Raw genomic sequence first — 27505 nt, forward strand, 5'->3', positions numbered from 1 at the left:
TTAACCTTGTGGAACAAGTGTTAGATTGAGTTCCACATGCCACATCACTATTGCCCACTTGAATGCTTATTTCTTTTTCACCCCACCCTCTGGCTTCATCTGGATTTTTCTTTGCATCTCTGCTTCTTTGACCATCATTCCTGTATTTTTCTTGCTCCTCTCATGTCTCCATTTTTACATTAATCTCTACCTACCATATTTATTTTTACTCCTTTATTAAGAGTCTAACAACATCTTTAAATTAGGCACACAGGCATTCTGCTCAGATGGTTGTGTCACCTCACATAACACACTTGAAAACAGACTGCAGCAAATCCTATATAGAAAGAGCGCTCTAGCATTACCTAAAAAACAGGGTTATTCAAAAAATCAGTCCAGATTAGATTTTTTACCTCTTAATCTAGTGTGAGTGATTGGTATATTTTCCTTTTTTCATGTAAATGTGCATGTGGCTTGCTAATTGCCACTGTGTGGTAGAGTCCTGCACGGGTCGAGTTTTACCAACCCGCACCCGCCCGAACCTGTTAGGATGACTACCGAACCCGACCCGTCACCCGCGGATATCTTCAATTCAAATCCGAACCCGACCTGACCCGTTGATATTTAACTCGCAACCCGACCCGTTAACACATCAAGTAATAGGCTATAGTACGCTGCGCTGCAGATCAGCGCCATTAACACTGCAGCAGACGTGTATCCACTGACTGTGGCCTTTTTGGAGGGAAGCCCACACTGCCGGCAGGGCTTTAAGCTACAACAAGGGTGACCCCAGTGCCTGATTAATATAACATTTCTGATGTCCATAACAACACACACGCATAAAAAAAAAATCACCAACTACCCGCCCGCACTAAAAAAATATCCGCCCGACCCCCCGACCCGTTCATTTTTATGTATGTATTTTTCACCCGCAAAAGAGCATTTTAGCGGGTGACCCGTCGGGGACCCGCGGGTACCCGACCCCTTGCAGGACTCTACTGTGTGGTAGTTTTTCTGTGGTGATACAGGACATTTTCGTTTGAACAGGCTAACAGGCTCCACAGTGCCACAGTGGGTAGCACTGCTGTCTTGTGGCAAGAAGGTTCCGGGTTCGATTCCCAGCCTGGGGAATCTTTCTGCATAGAGTTTGCATGTTCTCCCTGTGCATGCGTGGGTTCTCTCTGGGTACTCCGGCTTCTTCCCACAGTCCAAAAACATGACTGTTAGGTTAATCGGCTTCTCTAAATTCTCCTCACGTGTGAGTGTGTGCATGAATGGTTGTTTGTCCTGTGTGTCTGTGTGTTGCCCTGGACTGGACTGGCGAACTGTCCCAACCTCTCGCCCATTGACAGCAGGTAGGCTGTCGAGACCCCAGCAGGGATAACCATGATGGAAAATGGATGACTGGGTGAAAGGGCTCAGATACTTAGGAATCTATTTTAATAACAGAAAAAGCTTTTTGTCTTTGTTTGTGGGGGTTTTCTTATAATACATTATGGTGCTATCATGATCGGTTTTACGAATCGGACCCACATGCCCAGAAACCACTCAGAGAGCATGGAAAAAGTTTAACAGGTTTACTGAGGGAGTAATACAGGAGTTGGATCTGGAAGTTAGTGAGCTGGTGACCCGGAACTGGAGGTGAGAAGTGAAGTTCAGTGGTCAATTCAGGGACCGTGGAAATCTTGGAAGCACTTAAATTATGCAAGAATTGGACTCATGTTTGTGGGGGGCTTGTTAGTCCTTGAATCCAGTCTGTGTGGTAAATCCAGAGAATAGTGCACACATTGGAGGGCGGACAGGTAGACAAGCGTTGGACCCGGAGGAGTAATGAGTAATGCGGGCTGTCACTCGGATTTCCGATGGATACTTGAACGGATCATGTGGAGGTTTTCCCCTGCTCAGTGTAACTCGTTTTTTTCCTTCCAGGGGGGAGAAGGTCCAGGAATCCAGTAACACAGTAAAGCTTCCTCCCTGGGAGCAAAGACAAAAAGTCATCAGACTCAGAGAAACAAAGCTAGGTTAGACTTAGCTAAACTCAGTTTGGCTAGAGGACCCAAACCTGACAAACACTCTGGTGTCGAGGTAGTGACAGCCCACTGCTCAAATACTCCTCCAGATAATGATCCAATGAGCCGCAGGTGTGCAGGGAGGGACAGAGAAGACAGGGCACCTCCTGGTGGTGGAAAAAGGAAAGACACAAAACAGACCACACAAACTGGATTCCTAACAGGTTCCAATTTTGAGGGGAAAAGTATTTTGTAAAATATTCTACATGTGGGGACTTACAGGAACATATGGGGATATTCAATTGGTCCCCATATGGTAACGCTCTGTTCTTTGAGTTGGGCTTAGGTTTCAAACTAAGGTGTGAATTGAGTTTAGGGCAGGGTTAGGTATATGTTGGTAATAGTTAGGGTTAGGGTAAGGGTCAGGGTTAGGCCATATAAAAAAGCAAGTCAATGAAATGTCCCCACATGTCATGAAAAAAGCTGCATGTGTGTGTAGAGGTCCTTGAGCGTGTGATCCCGCTTTTGTTACCTGGAGGGGCCAATTTCCCAGAAATATGGTACAATTTCGGGACTTACAATTTGCGGAGACCAACAATCAGCAAGGAAATGGTCTCTTCTTGGTGTGACACAACATGTATGTGTGTGTGTTTGTGTTTTCATGTGTTCCCTTTCTCCACACATTCCCCTACATCACTGGTGGACTTCCCTTGGGTTTCACAAGCCTTTCATAGCATCTAGCTCCACTGGTACACACTAGGTTCACTGTGGAAAAGAATAACATCACAAAGCACAAATATACTGATGTGCAAATAAGACATAAACTAGGCAAAAACATAAATTTAGCATATGAAGCAGAATTAACATAATGGCATTCAAAAAAAATTCTTGAAGGCAGTCTTCTTGAATGTGCTAACGTTCTATTGATGTACATATCAGCTTTAGTCTGGTGTTTGAGAAAGTGTCCATTGCATATTGAACCCACCATCTATCCAATAGCCACTATTGGGGGATTTAAAGTGCTACTAATTCACTCGCCAGTGACACGTCAGACTATTTATTAAAGTACACTAACCTAATAAATGGACCATAGAATGGGGAGTTAAAACATTTACCGTCCTAAGAGAGAGATAGAGAATAATATATACAGAAAGAAAGAAGAGAAGGAAGAAGAGAAAAGACAGAGAGAAATGGGAGAATGAGAATAAATGACCCATCGTATAGAGTTAAGACATTAAAAAGTTCAAATAGACAGCTGACCCTCATATATAGCTTGCACATGCAGCACAAATGCATGCAGGCAGCAAAAACCACTTTACACCTTGTGTAATAGAGGGATGGGGGAGAAAATGAAAAATTGCATGATACAAGAACACAGGATTTTAGTGAAATAAGAAACGTCAAGCAAGGGTTAAGAGATCACTGATTGCGGATGAATCACAAAAATAGGGAACAACAAATTTTAATAAGTACAGTTACTTGAAGGACTAAAAACAAATAGCAGAGAAAAAGAGATGGAATAACAATAAAGGACAGAGGAACTTAGAAGTAGATGGAATGTCTCTAAATGAAGCCTAAGATAATATAAGATAATAGTGGATCTGTGTTTTAATGGCAGCTTAGATTGAGACAGATTCAGTTTACGATCTCTTTCTGTTAAAAAACAGATGATAATTTTTCACTTTTGGTGTCACGGTGACAGTGTTTTTCCAGAGTTTGAGGACTTCAAGTTTAGCCACTTTATAGTGCTTACACTGAGAGATTGAACAAACTATCCCTGAAACTGCACATATTTTAAACCATGAGTTAGAATGGCAGTTTAATCTGAACTTAAAGCCCCACCCCCACCTGTTTTTATCACCATCCAAGTCGACATACACTCTCCTGAATCGGAGTATGTACGACGTCACCCGTGAGCACCGGCTACCATTCATTCATCCTGTCCGCTAAACTGCTGCTAGTTTTACTCACATGTCTGGAAGATGTCTAGCGCTACTACCACAGATGATCTCGCTCTTGAAATGGAATTGAACGATTCAGATTAGCTAGCGGAATGAATAGAAGGGGTAGCCATCTGTGGCCCGGGCTGCCTGTCACAACTCCAGTCTGGCGCGCGGATGACGTCATACACACTTCGCTTTGTGTTTAAAAACTATAAATAACAAAAATATAACTGTGGATGTCTGCGGGACAGTGATTCGCCTCCATGTTATGAATGCTGGCGTACCATAAAGAATAAATTATGAAGAGTTTAGTTTGTGCCTTCAACTTGTTGCCCATAGGAAGACGTTACTTGGATATAAACGAACCGAATATCTTTAGAACGGCTCCAAATGACACCGAACTCATATGGGTGAGTAAAATATGATGTAATAACGTAAAATCAAGGGCCAAATGTAAAAAAACGGCATTTCCCTTTAAGGAAGCCATCTTTGTTAACCTGAAAAAAACCATATGCTCTCAAGAGAGGTCATCTTAGACATAACCTTTTACCAACTTTCAAAGCACTTTTTGGAACAATACCGAGAACATTCACCTCTCAACTGCCCTCACCTGACTCCCACTTCAATAAGGCATGTGACCGAAACCACTTTGATGAGGGAGTTACCAGGCAATGAGATCCCGCTAATGATCAGTAACCCTCCAGGTGAACTCCATGGCCAATGCAGTGGGAGGAATCAGAGGCACCTTTTGTTCCCCCTAATTCTTTGTAACTGTTACGGCTGTCACCGTCATATTTGTGTTTTCCCTTTATTTTCCCTCTCTCTCACCTCAACTAGTAGGCTGCATGGCCCTGTGAAAAGACCCACCTACTTCCTGGTTTCTGGGGATCTGACTTCAATTCCATCCATTGGTTCCCTCAGTTCCACCTTCAACCAATGGCTCGTCACCACCTGGAGGTAGGGCCAGAGTCTGGACTGATTGCATCACTGAGTTTTTTCTTTGTTAGTTACATTAGGTGTAGTCAGTGCTGTGCTCTCTGTGTTTTTTAGTAAGAATCCCCTTTTGGTTTAAATCTTAGTTAGGTACAATCCTCATTTTGAGGATCTCTTTTATTTAACTTTGTTTGTTATTTTCACAGCACCCTCAACCACCCTCCTTTTGTTTGTTTATTGCTTGCACCTCTTGTTATCAAATAAATAATAATTTTATAAGAACTTACCGGTTTCTGCCTATATGTTTATGCCCCCACTTCCCTAGACATACAGGGGGCCGTAACAGTAACACCTGCAATATATTAATCATAGTGCTTCTCACCACAAGTTAGAACTGAAGAAGCCTATTGGATGAGAGGTGAAACGTCTTCTAGAAAACACTTTACGTCCAGTTGCCTGAACCGAATCTTTCAAGCTTGACCATGACCTAAATTCTTCACAGATATGTACTATAATTTCTACTTTTAATACTTAGTATGATTATTAGCACTGCCTGCTATAACTCTAAGCAAAGAGGAGTAGCTATTTCAATTCCCAAAATATACATTTCAAAGTATTAGACACATGTGCAGGTGAAAATATCAATTCATAACCAAAATATTTTTATTGTTATTGTTTATGGCTCAAACCTGGAGGACTCCCGCATTCTTCAATAGTTTTTTTCCACTATCTTGGATCATTTGCATACTTCACTTATTAATTTGGGCAATTTTAATTTCGGCCAAAATGCAGAAATAGATATAACAAAATAAAATAATTTGTAGTTGGCAGTGAATCCAGTTAAACAGTACATGAGCGATTAGGGAGTTTGTGATGCACCCTAACAAGCGGGAATATACATTATTTCTCACGTCATTCTTAATCTCACTTAGATTAATTCCTAGTCAGCAGTTGGTTAACTAACATCTCAGACTCTGGGATTCACATAACAGCCGTCATTGATCAAACTCTTATCTCTTTAAATGTAAAAAATTATGAAAGAAAATATTTAAAATAAAATACAAACTTGGGGCACAATGCATCTTTGCTTGAAGATGAAGATTTTATCAAAAGTTTTAAAGAGGCATATTTGGAGTATGAGCTCCCTAGAACATCAGCATTTTTCATCTCTGAGGCTGGAAAAACAGGGATGACACTTAAAATAATCTAATTATCATCAGATAAGAAGAAATAAAAAGCCAAAAGATTCAGAAACTAGAGGAAATGGAATCCAGAGGCATTAAAATGTTAGAAGGCTTCCTGAAAAAGGAAGTAATAGGTAGAATTGATAGAATAAAACAACAGTCAAATGAAAGGATCTGAATTCTTAATACAAAAACTCTGTATAATAAACTTTCAAAGTAACAATAAATCAGAAGGTTTTTAGCTAAACCACTTCAAATAAATAAGAGATGATTTAGGTCAGATATACAGTCAAAGGAAAAGTTATTTTTATTTCTAATTATTTGAGTGTTTGCAACAGCTATTTCAGTTTGATATAATCTAATAACTTAAGGACACAGTAATATTTCAGTATTGAATTGAGGTTTATTGGACTAACAGAAAATGTGCAATGTGCATTAAAACAAAACTTGACAGGTGCAAAAATGTGTTTTTTGCATGTCATTTTTTATATTACATATTTGTCCCATCAGACACTGACTGTAAATGGTATGAGTAAGGGACAAACAGAGCAACCTCCAGCAAAAAAATATTACACTTTGTTTTCAGGAGGTGGAGCTAAAATTACATCAGCGAATGAGCATCTGTTTGAGTTTATTGTTGAGATGACATACAGCAACTACTGTATAGTAAAAACTAGATCCTGCTATTTTAAATTTTAACACCACGATGCTTTATGGCAAGAAGACAGACTTTGATGATGATTAAGCTGCTTTCACTAAATATTGGCTTTTGCTTCCTTGACAGCCCACCAGTATGATAAGGCACCCATAGGACATGAATACTGCTATCTCTGCTTAAGTTGGTTTTAGGTTACAACGTCAAGAGACGTTTTATTAGGCTGGTCTAGCTCATTTTAGGGATTGCTGTACAGCTGTGTGGCCACACAACCTTTGAATTCCTTTAAAATATAAAAATTTTACACAGGGAACAACTCTGGGCAAAGTTTTGTGAGTTTTTGTATATTTTAAGGTCTTCAAATATATATTTCTTTTCAGAGAACAATAACAAAACTTCGATTTACAACAGGCCTCCGCAGTGTTTCGCTGCTTCGGCTTGAATATTTGACCAAATTTAAAACTTCTTAGTTACATTGATATTGTTATTTAAACCCAATTTGGATGACTTACAGTGATTTGTCAATTGATATATGAAAAAAAGGTTTACATTTGCACTTTACTTTAAATTTCATAGTTTATATTTTTCTTTTGGTTCTGCCCAGTTTTAGTCAGAATCTGTGCAGTATTTTTCATTTAACCGTCATTTTTTTTGCCTATGGTCACTGTGCATCTACTGATATGCTTCTCAGTCTTTGCTTTAGTGTAGTATAAATCAAGATTGTTGTATCTATTTAATAGGCCCATGGGAGAATTTAGGTGCCCGGAGCTACTAATACAGCCTTTACAGGGGAAAGGTGATTGGCATAGACAAAGTATATGTATGTGTTTTAGAATTTTCTGCTAGATGATGATATGTGTATGTGCATTGTGAAAAGAGGCAGGAGGTTAATTCAATCCTATAGAAAAGCAGCATGAAGGGGATTGAACAGCACAGCCCTGGGGGTGTCACTGGCCTCAACCCCAATAGGGGGCATGAAACGTACCCGCACACACATCTCTGTGCATGCACATACTCACAATATGGACAGTATGTCTTCAGGGTGTAAAGTCTGGAAGGTTAAGGAAAAGCCAAATTGTTTTTTTTTATATCTGGATTCTGGTACATTTTGTTTGGAGCTGAGAACGATAGATTATGAATGTGGATTAAAAGATATTTATGTATTTTTACAAAATGCTGCATGAAACAAGGACAATAAAGAAGAGGATATTCAGAGATCCACTATTAAATGCCAGTAACAGCATTTCTGAAATGGAGTACCTAAAAGAAAGAAGTGGAGAAAGGGATATGTGGGATAGTTGAATAATTATAGAACACAAATGCCTCACACAGAAATTTTGTAGACAGTAGTGTGACATAGACGTGTTGAAGGAAAAAAAAACATGAAGACATGCACCAAAAATAAAAAACTGACTTCAGCAGAACTAACTATGTGTTAACTCAAAATGGCACATTTGCCAACCATGCATGTTGAGTTTGTCCTAGATCTGATGTATGAGAGTATTTAAAGACAGCTTCTGCACTTTCCTGACCCAAACGCATAGGTAGAGCCTAAACCATTTGAAAACTGCATATGTGTAGATTATATATATATATATATATATATATATATATATATATATATATATATATATATATATATATATATATATATATATATATATATATATATATATATATATATATATATATATGAACATAAATTAAACCAGAATTTATTGTGCTTAGTATTTTATGACCTTGAAGTTGTTTGAGTATATGGCCAAACTATTGAAAAGATTGAATGTTGCCTCATTTCGTTGTATTTCTTTGACATTTGATACCACAGAAGACATGACAATGGCAGAATAAACCTTAACCAAACTTAATCTTTTGCTTTTTTATACAAAGTCAAAGCTCTTTGGAATTTTAGTAACACATTTGTTGTATAACTGTATTGCAGACCCTTTTTTCACTCAGCCCACTCTACATGCTGATCTTAAATTCACTAAGGGTTTCTGGATTTATAAAAGGGAAAAAAAATGCAAACATTTTTGGCATATACTTAATCATATTTAGTTACTTTAACTCATTCATTTTATGTCCCACTCTTCTATCATGAAAAAAAAAGTGGTATTAATGTGATCAAATATGATTAAGTGCATGCAAAAATGGTTGCATAATTTTTTTATGTACTTCAAAAGAAGTATTAGCTTAGTTATATGACTTCTTTTTTTTACTTAAACAGAGCATGTGACTTAAAGCTTCTCTTACAAGTCTGAGCTGCAGTTGACCAATTAAAAAAAATATTGTAATGAGGGACTTAATCTGGAGTGGTAAATGGGACCTTGTCTTTGCATGTAGCATGCATTGTTGCCAGTGGTCTTCAGGGGCGCTTAACCTGGAATTTGCTGCACCTAGTGGCTAGATTTGTTTAACAGTGCTCCTTTAAGGGTATGAGTTTGGTCAGATGAGTGAAACTTCAAATATACCTGACCAAATTAAGACAGGAATACACTCCTTGCATCTGACTCTGCAAGCTTCATTGCACGTGTTTTTTTGTCACTCTAGCTGTGTAGCGGCTCCCAGTCCCTGCAATTCCCCAAACATTAACAAGCAGGGTTGTGAACGTTAATGTGTTGTTGCTTCCACTGATACCGTTTTAGTGCAAAGTTACACTTGAGAGAAGAGGATAAATATGTTTACTTGATATTTACGTGTTGCAGTGTAATTTTCTATAAGAGCAAATCATTGCACTCATTACTTGTCTGTTAGTATATTTCGCATCCCAAAGAGAGCCACAGTTTGCAACAGCAGTGCACACATGCCAATTATGATCACTATGTGGAGAAGATGCAGGTAGAGACAAGGAAAAGGACCTAGCCTGTTCATTTAAAGATTTTTGAAATTACATAAGAAAAAAACTTGGCAGTCTATGAAGGTCATTATTTTGATTTCTGAAAGTAATGACTCTCTACATTTATTTCATATCTCCTCTCACCCTTTTTCAATAAAACCGGGCATACACCGTATGATTTTTTTTGGCCTGTTCAGGCCGATTCTCCAGTCGTACAAGAATCTTTCAATCGGGTCGACACGTGCGTCGTGAAGTGTACAGGGGGTAACCAGGGACATTCAGCCTCTCACGACCACCTCCTGATCAGGAATCTTAAGGTCGGGAGAAAGTCAAACATGTTTGAAATTCAGTTGGCCGTCATAAGGTGGTCGTGGGCAAATCGCTCAGTGGGCATGCCCAACCAAGTATTCTTTTTTCTTCCTCTCAGACAAAAACACAGAAGCATGTAGGGGGTGTGAATGAAAATGAGTTCTTTCTGTAAAATTGACAGAGCGTAGTAGCCACGTTTGTTCAGCCATATCTTTGTCCAAATGCGTCGTCGTCTATTCTTTTTAGGGCTTTAAGCACAAAATTGCACAAGTTGCCAAGGCAGCACGTTTCACTCTAGTGAGCTTCATCCTCTTCTACTCGTTTGGCTTCCGGTTAGACAAGTCTGAATATCACCATTTCACTGCGGAGTCCGACATGGTTTTCAGATGTACAGGGTGAGCAGGTAGATCGCATCAGAGCGTCGTGCCACACCGTGTGAGAACATACATTGCGAGCTGTGAACTCATACTGTACGACAAAACCGCAGGGTTTCCTCAAACAGTGTGAGCTGTAGCTGCATGTAACGACTGAAAAAAATTGTACACTGTATGCCCAGCTTAATGGAGAATTTTCTTCAAATTTTCTATAAAAAACACAGAATCACAGTTAGAATATTAATTTAAAAAGGAAAGTTAAAAAAAAATCACTTGGTTTTCCAGCAGTTTTCCAAAAAAAAAAAAAAAAAATGGTTCAATACATAACCTGAAAAAAACTATTTTATTTAAATTTTTCGGTATTTACGAAAACATTACAGTTAATAAAATGGACATAATCTGACAAATGAGATTCACATTAAATAATGAGCATGAATCCTTTACTGATTGTCATAAGTTTTGTTCATTAATGTTGGCCTAATAATATTTAAGGCCTATGTCATGTGCCCAGGGGCACTGCCAAGATTTTGAGGCACCAAGAAAAGAAATATTACTAGGCCCTCCCTAGCTGGGTAAAAATTCTGATACTGTTTTACATACAACAATTTTTTTATTTGATTTTAATTATATTTTTGGTTATCATTCCCGAAGTTGAGAGGAGAAAATCATGACCTTTAGTTGGTAGGGGAAGCCCTGAAAATAAAAAGAAAATACTTTAGATTAGTTTTAATTATTTGCAGCGACATTGATACTCTATGGGGACGTTTCACGGACATTTTCAGGGTATTTCTGCAACTAAGTTATTCAATACTTACATAGCACAAAGTTAGTTGTGAGCTGATATACAAGCATAGAAGTTTGGTGTAAATGAAGGCAGAAGTTCATTCAAAGCATTCCTTCCATAACACTGGAGTAGTTGTTAAAAAGGTTGAAGAGGTGGCGAGCAAGAATGATTTGGTTGGAAATAACAACCAATCTAGTTGGTTAAACCCATTTTGGCTATATTAACTAACATTTTGCTCAGAAACCAACTAAGCCATTGGTCTGGGATCAGCCAACTGAATTGTTTACCAAGCAACCAATAAAAATTGTAACTCATGTTTTACTATTCTGACTGTTTGACTGTAGTCAAATGTAGTATATAATGGTTATGGACCTAGAGAACAGATACAATAAGTTGTACATCTAACCTTGGTTGTAATATTAGTAATTAGTATTAGTAAGTTTTGAAAAGGATAAGTGGGCCACTGGATCTAGGCTTTTGCTCTACAACCAAAGGGTTGATGGTTCAAGCCCAGGTCCTGGATTTCAATATCGTTGCATTAATTAATCACTATTTTGGCCGAAGTGACCAATGTGGTTTTACCTTTAACTACGGTAGTATAGATTTGTTAAAAACATGAACAAATTAGATTGGTTTCTTTAACCAGAAGATTAGTTGGACACATTACTGCCAAACAGATGTGTAAAATCAACCAAATTTTTTATTATATTGACCGATCTGTTTTTAGGGTAAAGACTGAACTTGTACAGCTGGACACAGCTCGTCGTGTAGCTGCTGTTGACCCATCACCCAAATGTGATTATGAGATAAAGGATCTCTCTGGTCATTCTAGCACTCATCTCACCATTATTATTGTCAACACATGCACACTTCATGTGGGCACATACATGCCAGAGGTTTACATGTCCAATTGGACTGCAGGTACAAGACATAGAGACATTAGTCAGCAAGGCTGATTAACCTCATCCTCAGCATGGGTTACCTTTGTCTAAGTTGTGATCAGGTATGGCTTCTGTGTGAAGATGGTCTCATGTTTTCCTTAAAGGAATAGTACACCCAAAACATGATTAGCCTTCATTTTCTACTCACCCCCATGCTGAACAAAACTCTGGAGTACTTTTTTGATATCTCAAATGCATCTGGAGATCTGGGAGGCTTCTTGCTGTCTGCTGACATTCAAATAATGGAGGTCTATGGCGCCCGAGGCAGAAAGGTCCATAAAAGTCCACAAAAACGTGTCAATATTCCTCCATACTGCTCGTCCAATGTATTCCAAGTGTCCTGAGTGGGTAGCATCCAGAATTTACTCGAAACGAAGTCATTTAGAATGTTTTTAGAGCATAAACAGTAGTGTATAGGATTTCCTAATAGCGCCCCCATGCGCGCTCACGATTCTACAGAAGCCGGCAGACCAAGCCGGAAGAAAGTGCGCATTCAGCATCTGCTCTGCCGATAATGCAAGCGTAGAAGAAGAAATGTGCTGTTTACCTGTGCAAAGAAAGAAACAACGAAAGAAAAATGTCTGAGGACTTCAGTGTTGAGGAAGAGCATGAGTTCTTTGCCGAGCTGAATGCGCTGGTTTGGTCTGCCGTCTTCCGTAGAATCGTGAGCGCGCATGGGGGCGCTATTAGGAAATCTTATACACTACTGTTTATGCTCTAAAAACATTCTAAATGACTTCGTTTCGAGTAAATTGTGGACGCTACCCACTCAGGACACTTGGAATACATTGGACGAGCAGTATGGAGGAATATTGACACGTTTTTGTGGACTTTTATGGACCTTTCTGTCTCGGGCGCCATAGACCTCCATTATTTGAATGTCAGCAGACAGCAAGAAGCCTCCCAGATCTCCAGATGCATTTGAGATATCAAAAAAGTACTCCAGAGTTTTGTTCAGCATGGGGGTGAGTAGAAAATGAAGGCTAATCATGTTTTGGGTGTACTATTCCTTTAAGTTTTATGTGGGATAGGGAGCTGCTCATGCAGGTGTCATTTGACCGAGTGCTCTCTCCAAGATGGTCCAGGAAGTTTTTTGGCAGAAACCAACAAAAATGACAATCCACCTAGTTCTGGTTTCAGTTCTGGAGAGTTGTCTATGTATATTCCAAAGCCCATCACTTTCTTTAAATACTTAAACATGAAATTATTGGAAGATTTATTACCTAAAAAAAATCTTCAATACAATTATCCTCTTCAAATTACCACGTAAATTAACCCAGCCTGTTCAGTCATTATATATCTTTTCATCTGTCTGTCTCAATCTGCTGTCTACACTCCAGATCATCAAAAACTCTTATATTTTAACTACACTATGTCTGGCTGGTTACTACTTTCTTATAAACATCTCTTAACCCCGATTTCTTTTATATTTAACCCATCTTTTTTATGAATGACACCAAAGATTATTCTTAATACATAACATTTCTTTACAAATTGCCAAAGAGAAATAATCCCAAAATTAGTAGGACAATATTTATACTTTGGAGTTTGTATTTATATTTCTAATGTTGCCCCATTTAGAGAAAATCGGAATAAAACATTGATTTTTGCCCCTAAAGTCAATCGATTTGTTCATTGCATCATCCCTCCATGCTGCAAAAAGACCCGTTCAAAGCCATTATAGAAGACCTTAATGTATTTATGTACATTTTAAATGTATGTAAACTTCTGACCAACTCTACATGTTGGTTATGGACTATGTGAAACATGTCTTTTTTGTAACATTTTCATGATATATATCTAATCTATAAAAGAAAAAGATCCAATAGAGCACCAATTTATTCTAGTTTTTCCTAATCAGCAGAGAGGGCAAGGATGTCTCCATAAATATTCATGCCACTCTAAAGACTTAGAGGCACATTACATTTACAGCCATCATTAACCATATTAGTCTTAACGTTATTAGATGGGATAATGCAATTTAGGAAAATAAAATCATGCACAAATAATCTAGAAAATCAAGTAATATTAATCTCTGGATCGAGTTTTAAAATGTTTCTCTGATAGCTCTTCAATCTGTGGAACTGACTGCGCGTTGCTGAATAAATTAGCACAATCAATGTATGACTAGATTCTTTGTCTTGTGGACACACTTCTTACAAATCTATGCAAATGTCTCATGAAGAGTGGATAAGAGGAACTCTTCATGGATAACAAAGCTCTCGGTGATTATAGTCTGACACTATGGTGTAATGTTTTCACCTCTTAAGAAAAATGGGGAATAAAAAGCAAAAACATATATTTATGAAGTTTAAAAATAAAAAGTATCTTTATTTCTTTGGAAAATCTTGTCAATTTTTTAACAATAGTGAAAATATATCCTCTGAGACAGAAAACATTTCCTTAAGCAATTTTGGCAAGGCCATTTTTTTAAATACATGGGAAACCCTTGGAAAAGTCAGGTTTTTTTTGATTAGATAATAATGAACTAACTACTCAGTCACATTCTGATTTTTACAACCTCTCCCTTTCACTCTCAAGTTTCTTTCAACAATTAATTTACATTTCGTTTGGCGCTCTCCACTGCCTTAATTTTCCCCCACCTCTTTCTCCTTACCTCTATCCTAGCCCCTAGCCACCGCCCTTCTACTTCTTTCCCCTCCCATTGCTGCTCTCTGCCTGGTATTGATTAGAAGGCGAACCTCTAATCTCCTTAAGGTCATTAGGAACACTTAATTAAAACCTAGTTTGAATGCCTTTGTTCGAGCAAAGCAAATTGCAGCTGTTCAAATGAGATTAGTATGATAACGTAAAAAAAAAACTGTCAGCAGAGCAAAGCAAAAAACAAACAGTGTCTTAGTAGAAATGTTTACATAGTTAAAATGTAGAGAATTTACAGATGCATAGGGATCTATATTTCAGTATACCTGTGCCTTTGTTTTTCTTGTTTGTGTGATAAGATACAGGGAAAATAAAAATACTACATGCAGCCATGAAAATGGGTATAGGGATTTTAAATTAATTTTTATTTACAGTCTATGTTCAATCATTGCTTTTCAAAGCAAGAGTCATGCTTAAAGTTTACCAATAAGATTTTGCTGTTTGTAATGCAAATTGCAGGAATAAATCAATATGTGTGCCCAGTGGCAGTTCTAGGAAACTCTTACTGCAGTGGCTAAAGGATTTCCAAAGGTGGCCACATTAGCATGGTGCCTGACCAGTGGTGTTTCCAGAAAATCTTGATGGGGGGCGGGGTGGGGGGGGTGGTTGGGGTCAGGTACAAACACAGCATCTATATTTTCAGATACAATAGGCCAGATTTAGATTTTTCCTTGCTAATAAAGCCATGTCAATATTTATACAATAGCGCTGTTTAAACTTATTTATGGTTCTACATGATATATACATTAAATGGGTTGAGCAATGTTCTTTTTCTTTGGAGATGAGTCCTGGGTGGTTACAGACAAACTCTCCCTTATTAAATCTAAAAACTAATTTATAAAAGATCAAACAATCTCTATTACTTCTGCTTTTTTATAGTATATAGTTGTGAATAATTTTTGCTACATTGTGTATTCAGTTTTTGCTTAATATACCAGCTTTAAAAGGTCATTGTAGAAAATGATGGTATCACTGCTGCCACCATCAGGTGAGACCTGCTTGTTCCAAGGGTATCAAATTACATCCCTGCGAGAACAACAACTCAACTAGTAGGGTTGGCCACAGGGGAGGGCAATGATTGGCCAGGGGTGGCTTTGGCCCCCCTGGCCACCCCTCTAGAACCGCCCCAGCAACAGTAAAATTTAAATCGACTTTACCCCATCAATGTATTCCTCGTGGACAGCTAATGGATTACTTACCCCGATATCTACTTTATATGCTGAAAACTGCTTACATATGTGTCTTATAATGCTGACTATAAGCCCTAGAGATTATAATGAAAGTTTATCCCACATTTATTGTTAAAAATCCTGTTTTTGTGTCTGAAACTTCCTGTTTGCCCTCCTTAAGTTAAAAAGGGGTTACAGCTGTGTTGGCTATTGGCCTAACCGAAAGCAAGTTGTGATACTGTAATTGGAAATGAAAACAGTTTATAGAATTTTCGCAATTTTTTTAAAAGACCCGCCTTCTCCACTTTAAAACAACTCTGTGCCACGGTGCCTGCGCCATCTTTGTTATTGGTCGCCGCCATCAGGTAGCAACAGCCTATGGCGACAGCGCGCTGCTGTGACAGCAAATCCCTAAGCATTCTAGGATATATCTGCCTCTTCTGAGGCTTTCCTTTTCTTCTCATACACTTCCTAGACACTTTTTCTTTTAAGACCCTCGACCATTTTCAAAGAACTGTGGTGAGAAAGGTGAGCTTCAGTGACTGGCTGAAACCGTAGCTCACGTCAGACGTACGCCTGAAAGTGCGAATGCTCAGAAAAAGAAAGCTAACGGGACAGTCTTATGTAAACAAATCCCCAGAATGAATGACAATTAGGAGGACCATTTATTGAGATGATCCACCCAGAAATAAAAGATTGTCCTACATACCTTTAATGTAGAATACCGGTAATAGTAAGCACATAAAATTGGATAAAATCACATTGGCATCATCTGTCCAGTCTACGCTAATCTTTTTCACGTTTGCAGTTTGAAGAACACCTGCTTGCTTCTGATGATTTCCTTTGGGGTCAGCACACATTTGACCAATAGCTAACCAATGTTTACGTTATATGACTCATCCTATTACACTAGTTTTCACTAGGTTTGCATGGCGCCAATGATCTGCATTGGATGGCGCACATGAAGTGAAATAAATATGTATAAACATTAAACAGAAGCCAAGAGTAATGAATAACGTTTGTTTTAAAAATATAAGGAATAGAAAGTACAGATACTTTTGTAAAAATGTAATGAGTAGAAATCAGAAGTAGGAAGAAAAATAAGTAATGGAGTAAAGTATAGATACCTAAAAAGTTTACTTAAGTACAGTAACAAAGTATTTGTACTTTGTTACTGTACTTGACACCTCTGTTAGCAAAGGCTTAGGAAAGTAAAGTTGGTCATTATTTAGAAAATATAGTTATGCTCGTTCGTTTTCCTGTTGGAACAGGGTAGATTGACCCTGAGGTTCTGGATCCTCTTTCAGCCAACCCTCAGTGTTCATTGGTTATTGCCTGGCCACCCTTATTAAAATGTTCTGGCAAGTCTCTGCTCTGTTCAAACCAAATATAATTGCAGTGGCGGTTCTGGACTAAATGTACCAGGGAACCAGCGTGTTTTCATGGGGCCACATAAAAGCATGAACTATGAAACAGGGCAAGGGATTCAAACAGTGGCGGATCTAGGGGGTGGCTACTTGGGCTGCAGCCCTGGATGTTTCCCCAAGAGCCCCGGATCTCGCTTCTGAGCTGATTAGAGTAAAATGTGCAGAACTGGAATTCACCAGAGAGTGGCAGCATGTGCAGGAAAGTAGCCTGTAGCATTCCTGTGCAGAAGAAGTCCCCATTAGCTGTTGCTAAACAGACTGATGTCCCAGGTAGAGTCCTGCACGGGTCGAGTTTTACCAACCCGCACCCGCCCGAACCCGTTAGGATGACTACCGAACCCGACCCGTCACCCGCGGATATCTTCAATTCAAATCCCAGTGCCTGATTAATATAAAATTTCTGATGTCCATAACAACACACGCATTAAAAAAAAAAAAATCACCAACTACCCGCCCGCACTAAAAAAATATCTGCCCAACCCCGCGTACCCGTTTATTTTTATTTATGTATTTTTCACCCGCAAAAGAGCACTTTAGCGGGTGACCCGTCGGGGACCCACGGGTACCCGACCCGTTGCAGGACTCTAGTCCCAGGTATGTGAAGCTCTGACTGACTTCCAGACGTTCTTTGTCCTGGAGTTGTATAAAATTCTGTTCCCCTGACAGAAATAAAAGTCAGAAGTAATTATCATTTTTCACTGCTGATATACAGTAAGAGGACGGAAACCGGCTGATGGCAGGACACAAAAATTAAGATTTCCAGAAAAGATGAGAGGGTAGACTTTCTGGTAAATCCAGTTCTAATGTAAAATATGACAGATTATTGGATTAAAGAAATTTCTAGTATACTACATGCTATCAAACATAAAAATTTTTGAGAATTTGGAAACAGTTGCTGTTTATTTCCTAAACATATGGGAGGAGGAGAGGAGAGAATGGATATTTCAGCTGCCTGGAATATTCCGTTCCTCCTCCATAACATGGGAAGGAATTAATTCACCTACAAATCTTTAACTGTGTTTATTCCTCTCATCATCAACAACAAATCCTGTGGATTTGGTGACATTAAATCATTATTTGCCAAAGTTATGAAGGGAAATCGTATATTTTAGCCACCTGATATAATCTGTTTCCCCTTTGATGATCTTTATGAAATTTCTTTTCTGTTTAAATGTTTATTTAACAATTTACAAATATATTTCAAAAGAAAAGTTCAAACCAAAACAGCTGGACTTTGTTTTCCAAGTTTGAATATGTTTCGTTTTCCATCCAGAGAGCTTTCTCAATTCAAAATGTCTGAAGTAATGCTATTCCAGACATTTTGAATTGAGAATTGACATATTCTTATTAACTATTTAAGATTTCAAAATATAAAATAATAAATGTTTCAAACATAATATAGAAAAATAATGACAGTTTCAAAATTCACAGGATTTGTTTAATTTTTCCCATGTTATGGGGGAGCAGATTATATCAGGTGGCTAAAATATATGATTTCCCCATAACTTTGGCAAATAATGATCAAATGTCTCCACAGAGCTTGTTGTTGAAGAAAGAAATAAACACAGTAAAAGACTTGCAGGTAAATGAATTTCTTCCCATGTTATGGAGCTGGAATTGTAATGTGTGATAGCATGTAGTATACTAGAAATTTCTTTAATCCAGTAATCTGTCATATTTTACATTAGAACGGGATTTAGCAGAAAGTCTACACGCTCATCTTCACCCTCGGGGCTAAGCCCCTGATCTCCTAGAATCCTAGATCCTCCCCTGGATTCAAATATATTAAGATAGCTGCATGAGGTGAAATTTCAATTCAGTTAGGTTTAATAAATATTATATGTCTAATTAGGTCAATATATATGGAATTTTACATATTTTTGACTTAAATGGAGTAAAAATAACAGTTTTCTTTCAAAATCCAGCTGTAAAACAAGTATTTTTATTTTATTGGTCTTGGAAAAAAACATTTAGCAGATGAAAACAGGGACTGTATCTCAGTACCGCTGAAGCTATCACCTTATTGTTTTAAAATATTTAGTAAAACAGAATTTGTAAAAAAAAAAAAAAAAAAAAAAATATATATATATATATATATATATCAATAGGTCCAATTAGTAACCATGTCTGTTCAAGTACATATCGTCAGTAGTATAATGTCTTCAATACAGGGGCCAGGACATGATTTAAAGGGGCACTGGCCCCCGTTGGCCCCTGCGTAGAACTGCTCATGTATAATTGTATTATATTTAACATTGTTTTGTTTAAATGTGTGCACTAGTTGCATTCCAATGATATTATATAATATTTTAATATTATGATCATTATATTTCTCCCCACCAGGCTTCCTCAGTGGTTGTGTCACTGATTACCGTTGCTTAGAGACTGAAGTAGCTTTCGTCTTTGGTCCTGAGAGCCACTTGTCTGAAACCCAGACGCATCCTACGTAGGTGGGCGGTGAAGCTTTACCAGCCTCATGGGGAGGGGGCATTATTTGAATCCCATGGTAATATCTTTCAGTTTCAAAACAATCTAAAGAGTTCTGTTTTTGATGCCAAATGGCTTTATGGCGCAGCTTTCTCTCACTCCGCTTGCAGGGTTCTCAAGTTTCCGTTACAGTATAACGTTTCAGGCGCGTTACTTGGTATCATACCGCCTCGAGCGCTGCTGGCCAGATGGCAGCGCGAGGTAATCTTCTTAATAGCGCGCGCCGCATGTTCTGAATGAGACAGGGAGGCACACAAAAAAAGGAATAACAACTTCAACAAGTTCAGCTTTAACCTAATGTTTGTAAACGAAGACGGACAAAGTTATTTAGACGTGTTTTACAATAGACTACCTTTGAGGGGGGAAGTTAATTATTTTACCGGCTGACAGGTGTGAGGAGCAACCTGTTGAAGATTTGTTTTTTTGACTCATGCAACAACAAGTGGAATGCTGGTCGATGGCAGACGGATGATGGGGAAGAGGTTTTTATAGGAGGTAAATATCCCGCCACTACTACATATTTAGTATGTTTTAGTATCTGCATAGATTTATAAATTTGCTCTGCACTGAGAGAAGCATGCGTTATTAGATTCAGGGGGAGGCTTTGCTATTTTCTAACAGACTTTGCAGCAAAGAGCCGGGGCCATGTAATATAACACTTGAGATGACTACACGGCTGGCCTCTTTTTTTGTGTGTGTGTCAAAATGTGAAATTGAAGCTGCAAAGTATTGTAATAAATAGAGCTTTGGCCTAAGCCTCAATTTCCAACAAACTTATTTGAGAACCTGTTTAGTTGGATAAAACCTGGGGGCCAGATGCTGAAGGAAAAAGGGCATGTTTAATTCAATGGAAAATGAAGAAAAGCGAGAGGCAATGTAGCAGTATCAGTTGAGCTGTGCCTCCATCAAGCTGTACATGATAGTGTGGGCTTTGGCCGGGGAATAGCCTGCATGGCATTTCACTCTCCTCAGATTTGTCTGATGTTGGATTTTGGTCTGACCAGTTCTCTTTCTCTTTTTTTTTTCCAGATTGTGAAATCCTACCTATCATGTGGAGGCTTTGGTTGTGGTTTGCCTGATTTGCGGATGTGGGGGTGAGGGACAGAGACTGTGTAACTGAGGACTAATCTCAGTAGCTTCACCCTAGGGGCCCTGGTCTGTAAAAATGTCCCTGTAAGCGTGGAATCCCGGAGCCATGACAGTCATCACTTATTCACACAGCTTGGGGAAGCTACAGAACAAAATTCCAGTTCTTGAAGATCCTGCATCCTTCAGGACTGTTCCGGAACCCGTTGTGAAGATCCATAAACCTAGAACTGTGCTGAACTCTTTAAAGATCCAAGAACTGCATGGAGTTAAATGTATAAAGGTCAATGAAAAGAATGATAATAAAGAAAAAAATATTCTAAGGAAGCTCCAAACAATGGGCCAAGATGTTCACATTTGCAGAAAAGACCATAGAAAATATGTCAAAGGATCTGTCAAGTTGGCTAATGAAGAGGATGACAGCACAGATCTCGCAGGGATATGTTCGTTTACAAAAAAGGGGAAGGATATTCTGCAAATATACAACAGGATACAAAACAAGCAGCTCAGGCTTGTGTTTAAATTGGCAGATCGCAGCGCAAATGGAGGGAAAATAAAGATGAATTTCATGAGACTTGGGCAACCTAAGGTCCAGCTCTGGTTATGTCTTCTTATCCTGAGCTTCTGTGCTAAACCTGTTTCATCACAGGTAAGAGTGGTTTTGAAGAACTGTGTCTAGGCTGCAATTTAATCCTTGTTAACTATGGACAGCATTACTACTAATTTACATAGCGTCTGCTCTGCTCAGCTACAAACTGTGGAGCAAATAAGCAACAATTATGATCAATCAGTGCATTTAGAGTGTCTCCGTACTGCAGCAGCGAGCAGACGGTACCCTGGCAAACTTGATTAAATTCTGTTCTATCCGGAAGCCACAGCAAGACCGCAGTAAATATTCATAAATCCCATTGTTTCAGCAGGAAATTGAAGGATTACAGCATACATATGTTCGAATAGTTTACTAAATTTGACCTTATTTGCTTAAAAGCCTTATTATTTTAAGGCATTTATGAGTATTGTTATATATGTATGTATACTATCAACTGCCTACATTAGAACAATCACTGGGCTGTATGTTAAAATAGGTAATCTAAACCAAACAACTGAATATTTGAAGAACAAATAGAAACAACAAATGTAGCTTCTCTGCGCTCACTGTACTTGTCAGCTCAGTTTTTTTAATATATATATATAGCGCCAATTCACAACATGTCATCTCAAGGCACTTTACAATTTAACCAGATCATACAGTCAAATTGATTCAAAGTTTTCTACCTAAGGAAAACCAGTTGATTGCATCGACTCATTGACTTAAAGGCAATCCTTCATACCAAGCATGCTTTGACAGTGGAGAGGAATAACTCCTTCTTAACAGGAAGAGACTTTGAGCAGAACCAGGCTCGGTGTGAGGCTGGTTATCACCCATTGTACATATATATATATATATATATAACTCCTGAAAATATCCGGATGCCCTAAAACGAAAAGCGAAGAAGTTTTAATCAGTTTTAAAATAAAAGAGAGGAATTGCTGTGGTCTGATTTCCGTTTTATTAACAAGCTTTTAATGCTAAATCTGCACACATTTCCTGGAGACCCTGATAGAGTGGATTTATTGCAAATTAGGAGGTCAAAGAAGTTAGAGTGTAGCTGGACAAAGTGGGACTTGGTGGTTAGACTGACATACATATTGTAGGACATGCGCAACAATCTTAATGTTTTTTTTCCTATTTAGGTGTGCCTGAATTTTAGAGCTATTATTACTTGATTTTTTTTTATATTAATTATTAGTGACCCTTACTTCTGTTTTTGCCACTAAAACATATACTAATACTTCTTAAAAAAGTGTACTTCTGTAACTATTATTAAATAAATGAAATATATTTAATAATTTAATAATAAAACCAACCAAATTGTAAAATAGAACCTTGTCCCACAAGTTATTTTTAACTCTATTCCAACAGTTTTATTTTTAGATGGGATGCCTTTGATGATCATCAGCTCTCTATGCTTAATGATATTAGTAGACAATATCAGCTAAGACAGGAGCTTGACACCCCTTCTACATCTTCGCAGGGACATTTCCCACGAATGGAGAATGTTGCAGCTTTCAAACCTGTGTCCACACTGCCGGCTCGATCCACCTGTGGTTTTCCAAAGCAGAGCAGCTACTGCCAATCACCTTCCTCACGGGATGAACTGCATTTGTGTTTTGAAGCCATGTGTGTCCAGGAGTGCCCCTATAGATCCTCCACACCACCGTATGCGCAACTGCTCTTCGCTCCACAAAGGTAGCTCGTTGAAGCCTTTAGAAAGTTATTACAGTACTATGTATAGTCTTTGGCTTTTTAAATATATCCCCACATTATTTATTATCATTAATTTATTAGAATTATTGTTATTGGTACTGCATACAAAATGTTAGATGTACCTTTAAGTTAAAAGTACGTTTAGAACATTGGATCAAAAAGTCTTTATACATAAATAGATCTTTTATATTTTATGTAAGTAAAGCGGGGGTATCGGTGAGTAACAACTAATAGGGCACTGATACCATCTTGAGAGCCAAAACGTTATTCAACTATTGTGACCCATTCCAGGAAGGCAATAAAAAGTTCTACTGGATTCACTTTGTATTAGTCTTTCTCCTGCTTCACAAAGGTAGGCAGCAGCTTGACAAAGCCATGATGGCAATTATTTTACATCCAAGTAGTATATAGTTCTTCATATATACTCACACACATCAATTTCAAACAGAATACTGCACAGCCAGGTATCGGTACCAGGGCCAAAAAATGGCATCGGCGCAAAACTACTAAGTACTACAGAAGAAGGGAATAAAAGGGGATCATGAGTACAGATGATAGCCCATTTAATTATCAAAAAAGCCTGCTTAAACAAAAAAATAAAAACATGTTGAGATATTTGTACACATAAAACCATTTTGAGGTGCCTGTGTTGACCTGTATTATTTTAATTCTGCCAGGGGTACCTGTGTAACTGAAGATGTGGTTGACACTCATCCTGGGACGGAAACAGCGGCTGGAAGCACAACAAGTCCAGATGGACTTTCTGTTGTAGCTCAGAGTGTACTGTTTCAGCCCAGCGAAGATGGATGTCTGGTCACTCCTCCTTCACAGGCAATAGGACCACGTGGTTCCCTTACTTTGGCTGTCTGGTTAAAGCCAAGCTCCAATGGAGAAATGTGAGTTTGATGCTTATAATTTAAGCTCCGATGGAGAAATGTGAGTTTGATGCTTATAATTTAAGCTCCGATGGAGAAATGTGAGTTTGATGCTTATAATTTAAGGTGCCCTTAAAAAATGCTAATATTTCTTGTCTAATATCATATAATTTAATTGGGTGTATTCAAATAGTTATTGCAGTTTACCATTTACTGAAAAATCCGGCCCACTTTGATGAAAAATACAAATGTTCACACTAGGTGAGGTGTGTATGTTCTTAAGCAAAAATGTTTCTAACCATTTGTTGAATTCAGAGAAAAACAGAAAATCCTAAAATATTTTGAAGATCTAATGAGTGCAACATTTTTATTTAGGTCCTGGAGCTTGTAGATGTGGCTGTAACCTTTAAAAAAAAAAAAAATAAGGGTCCCTTTATTAAGCCTGCATACCCAAGTGACGTTGTTTTAAACATATTGGATTTCAGTGTTGCTTTTGGAAGAAACACAACTTTTAAGTATGTCATCCTCTCTGAACTGACTAACCAGTGTGGAACTTTTGATATAAAAGAGGGTTTTGTTTAAAAAGGAACACCACATTAGTTGACATTTTGAGTCAGATTTCAGATAAGCTAGACAGTGTGTTATCCATGGCCAGTCACTTAGAAATGGGTCTTATGGAAAAGTAAATCTAATTTAATTTATTAATTAATCTCTAAATTTAAATTCCAAAAAGCTAAATGCAATTAATTACAAAACAAATCCAACATGAAACTATACATGTCATGAACATTTATCACAATATGGCATCATAGAAAATTTATGGTGATTTTTCTTTTTTAAATAATATATTATATGTATATAATAATTAATAAATTAATTATAATTAATTAATTATAATTAATTATAATAAAAGACTACTGCATGAAATATATTTAATTTATTTGCAACAAATTCCTATGCTTGCTGTGTGGTTTTAAATGAAAAATAAAATAGTTTTTCACAACAACCAAATTTAAGTTCAAAATTAGAACAAAGGTTAAATGTGCTAGTCTATTTTGTTTTAAATTAAAATCGCATTTCTGCTTAAGTAAATTTTCTGCGGTAGCAAAAATCCTTCTACACTAAATAAGTACCAGGTTTTAGCTTTAAAAGACTTAACATTCTTATCAGTATTTATAATCTTGCAATCTGCCCCTTATAGAATCAATTATAAACAAAAGGGCAAAACGTTTGTTAAAGGTAACCAAAGCCTATGCCTGAACATACGAAAAAAAAACAACTTAATTGTGACTTGAGTAGTGTTGACATTTTAATGCTCATCTATTCCTTTTTTTTTTATCTTAAGATTGTTGTGTAAGAACACAAGCTGGCTTGTGTATGCAGCCTTTATACCTCTTTAAGCAGGAACTATGTCTCCTACAGTAGAGAAAAACTCTAGAGACACTTGTACCCGGAATGCAGAGAAAAAAACTTTGCAACTCTACCAATATAAGGGGAATCTGCAATATTCTTCCTTCATCAGCGAAGAGGGTCATTGTCCTCTAAACATTCTTACCTCAGTTGTGGCAATCTCAGGTACAGATTTTTGTGTAGCAATGTCCGTTGCAAAGGTAAAAGTCTACCAAGCAGGTCAGCTAAAGCACATGATGCTACACTTCTCTCCAGTGGTGGCTGGAGGTTGGTCACTGGTTGATTTTGTTTAATATATTCGTTTTCCTCTCATTCATGTTGCTAAAAATCAAAATCAGACTAGAAATGTCATAAAGCGGAATAGATGGACCCAGTATTCAAGATGAGACAGCCAGTGGGAAAGTTCAAAACGTAAGAACAGAAACGTGCTACGGGTTCCAGGAATCCAGAGTGCGAAGGCAGGTTCAGAGTCCTGTGCGTCGAGCATCCAGCTCAGACAGAAACACACTTGAGAGGCAGAATCTATCAGGAGTCTAACAGAGGTTCAGGCACGGAGGTGAGACAGGGACAGACACGGTCAGTGGGTGAGAGGGAGCGGAATCAGGAAAACGGAATCAATCCGGAAACGCTGAAACACTCTCACCACGGGTTAGGGAAATACCTTGCCTCTGGACACTGGCTGAAGAATAAACTCCTCACTGGAACAGAAACATGAACCTTGGAAATGAACCTAAAACTGACAGACAGGACACTAACAGAAGGCAAACGGGGAACAAACATCAAAGAATGATCTGCCACGATAGCTGGGCTGGATTGAATATAAAGCAGAACCTACAGGTGGACGAGATCAGAGATGATTATGAACTGGGCAGACTAGGCAGGTGAGTGAAATGAGCAATTAATGCCAGCTATCAGAGCAGATCATGAAAAGAAATATTAATGAATTGAAAGATGTAAACAACATGTACAAATCAACCAGTATTGTGCTTGAACCATTTTGTTTTTACGTATTTCTCAACCACCAAAGCTTTTCGTCAACTGTAGATGTCTACAAGGGTCAACGGCTAAAGACATAATTTTCGTCATCTTGTCATTGACACGTTTTGTTTAAATCTTGAGCTATTGCTTCGTTTATGTCCTTCACCATATCCAATTCATCAGTGCCCATGAATAGCTTGGGATGAAACTGTGTTGTGAGTGACACTGTTAGTATACTGTCCTCCAACATCACTAGAGTGGCATCTTTAATAGGTTTCAGTGCTTTTTGGACGTCTTCTGCACAAGATATTGGATTCTGTAAATGTGAAAACATCCTATTTTTATGACTTCATTGAAAAGTAGTTCAAGTACATGCGGCTGTTCTAAAACTTGACCCAAATCAGAGCTACTGATTAAAATAAAATTACATTGAGAGCAATAAATTGAAAGCAAAGTTCTGGTGTTTTGAAGAATGGTTCCTTTAAGAGGCTGTCCCTTTTCATCATCTTTACCGTAGCTGGATATCCTGTATCTCTTAGTAAATAATGCTCCGATACTGCACCTATGCGCCACTGCTATGCAATTGACACTTGTGTTACTGGAATGTCCCAGCAGTGAACCAACGATGACACTTAATGTCATTATATGCTTTGCAGATGCTCTGTTATTACCAATGTTGGTTCATCCAACTTTGCACCCTAAATGGTTGAACTGATGGGAATCACAGAAAACTGTGATTCCCATCAGTGACATGCATGAAAAGTATCACCATGCAAACTTTAAAGATGCAAGATGAACCCACAAAAGTACATTGTTTCTGTTTAGACCCTGTGTAAGACGAATCTTTCCATTTGCCATAGCTCGTAGCAAAACAGGAAACGATGTGAGAACAGCTTGACATACTGACACTTAATGACATTTGTGCAGGATCCTGGTTCAAATCATTTATATGTGTAAGTTCTGTCAAATATTCCGTTATAACTTTCATCCAATATTGCATATATTGGTCCTTACAGTTTTGTATATTTTTCCTGAAAGTGAAAACAGCCTGAAACTGATCTCATAAGAAACATGTCATGTCTGTTCAGGTGAGTATCACATCAGGAAACAACAAGCTGTCATGTCTTACTTAGACTCTTTGAGTGTTGGAGAAAGCG

The 27505-nt window shown here is 38.0% G+C and overlaps 1 protein-coding gene across 1 annotated transcript in view; it reads left to right on the forward strand.

Moving 5' to 3' along the window:
* The first annotated feature begins 19831 nt into the window (after positions 1-19831).
* The window catches only part of ush2a (Usher syndrome 2A (autosomal recessive, mild)), a 304801-nt gene continuing 297127 nt past the window's right edge, over positions 19832-27505 (forward strand). Inside the window, exons 1-4 of the mRNA XM_038291100.1 lie at positions 19832-20186; positions 20721-21426; positions 22853-23067; positions 23763-23981. Of these exons, the coding sequence (XP_038147028.1) occupies positions 20887-21426; positions 22853-23067; positions 23763-23981 (974 nt within the window). The 5' untranslated portion in view covers positions 19832-20186; positions 20721-20886. The remainder of the gene's footprint in view (positions 20187-20720; positions 21427-22852; positions 23068-23762; positions 23982-27505) is intronic.

The sequence above is a fragment of the Cyprinodon tularosa genome, unplaced genomic scaffold, assembly GCF_016077235.1.
Source record: "Cyprinodon tularosa strain WSP-4 unplaced genomic scaffold, ASM1607723v1 ctg293, whole genome shotgun sequence".
Lineage (NCBI taxonomy): Eukaryota > Metazoa > Chordata > Actinopteri > Cyprinodontiformes > Cyprinodontidae > Cyprinodon > Cyprinodon tularosa.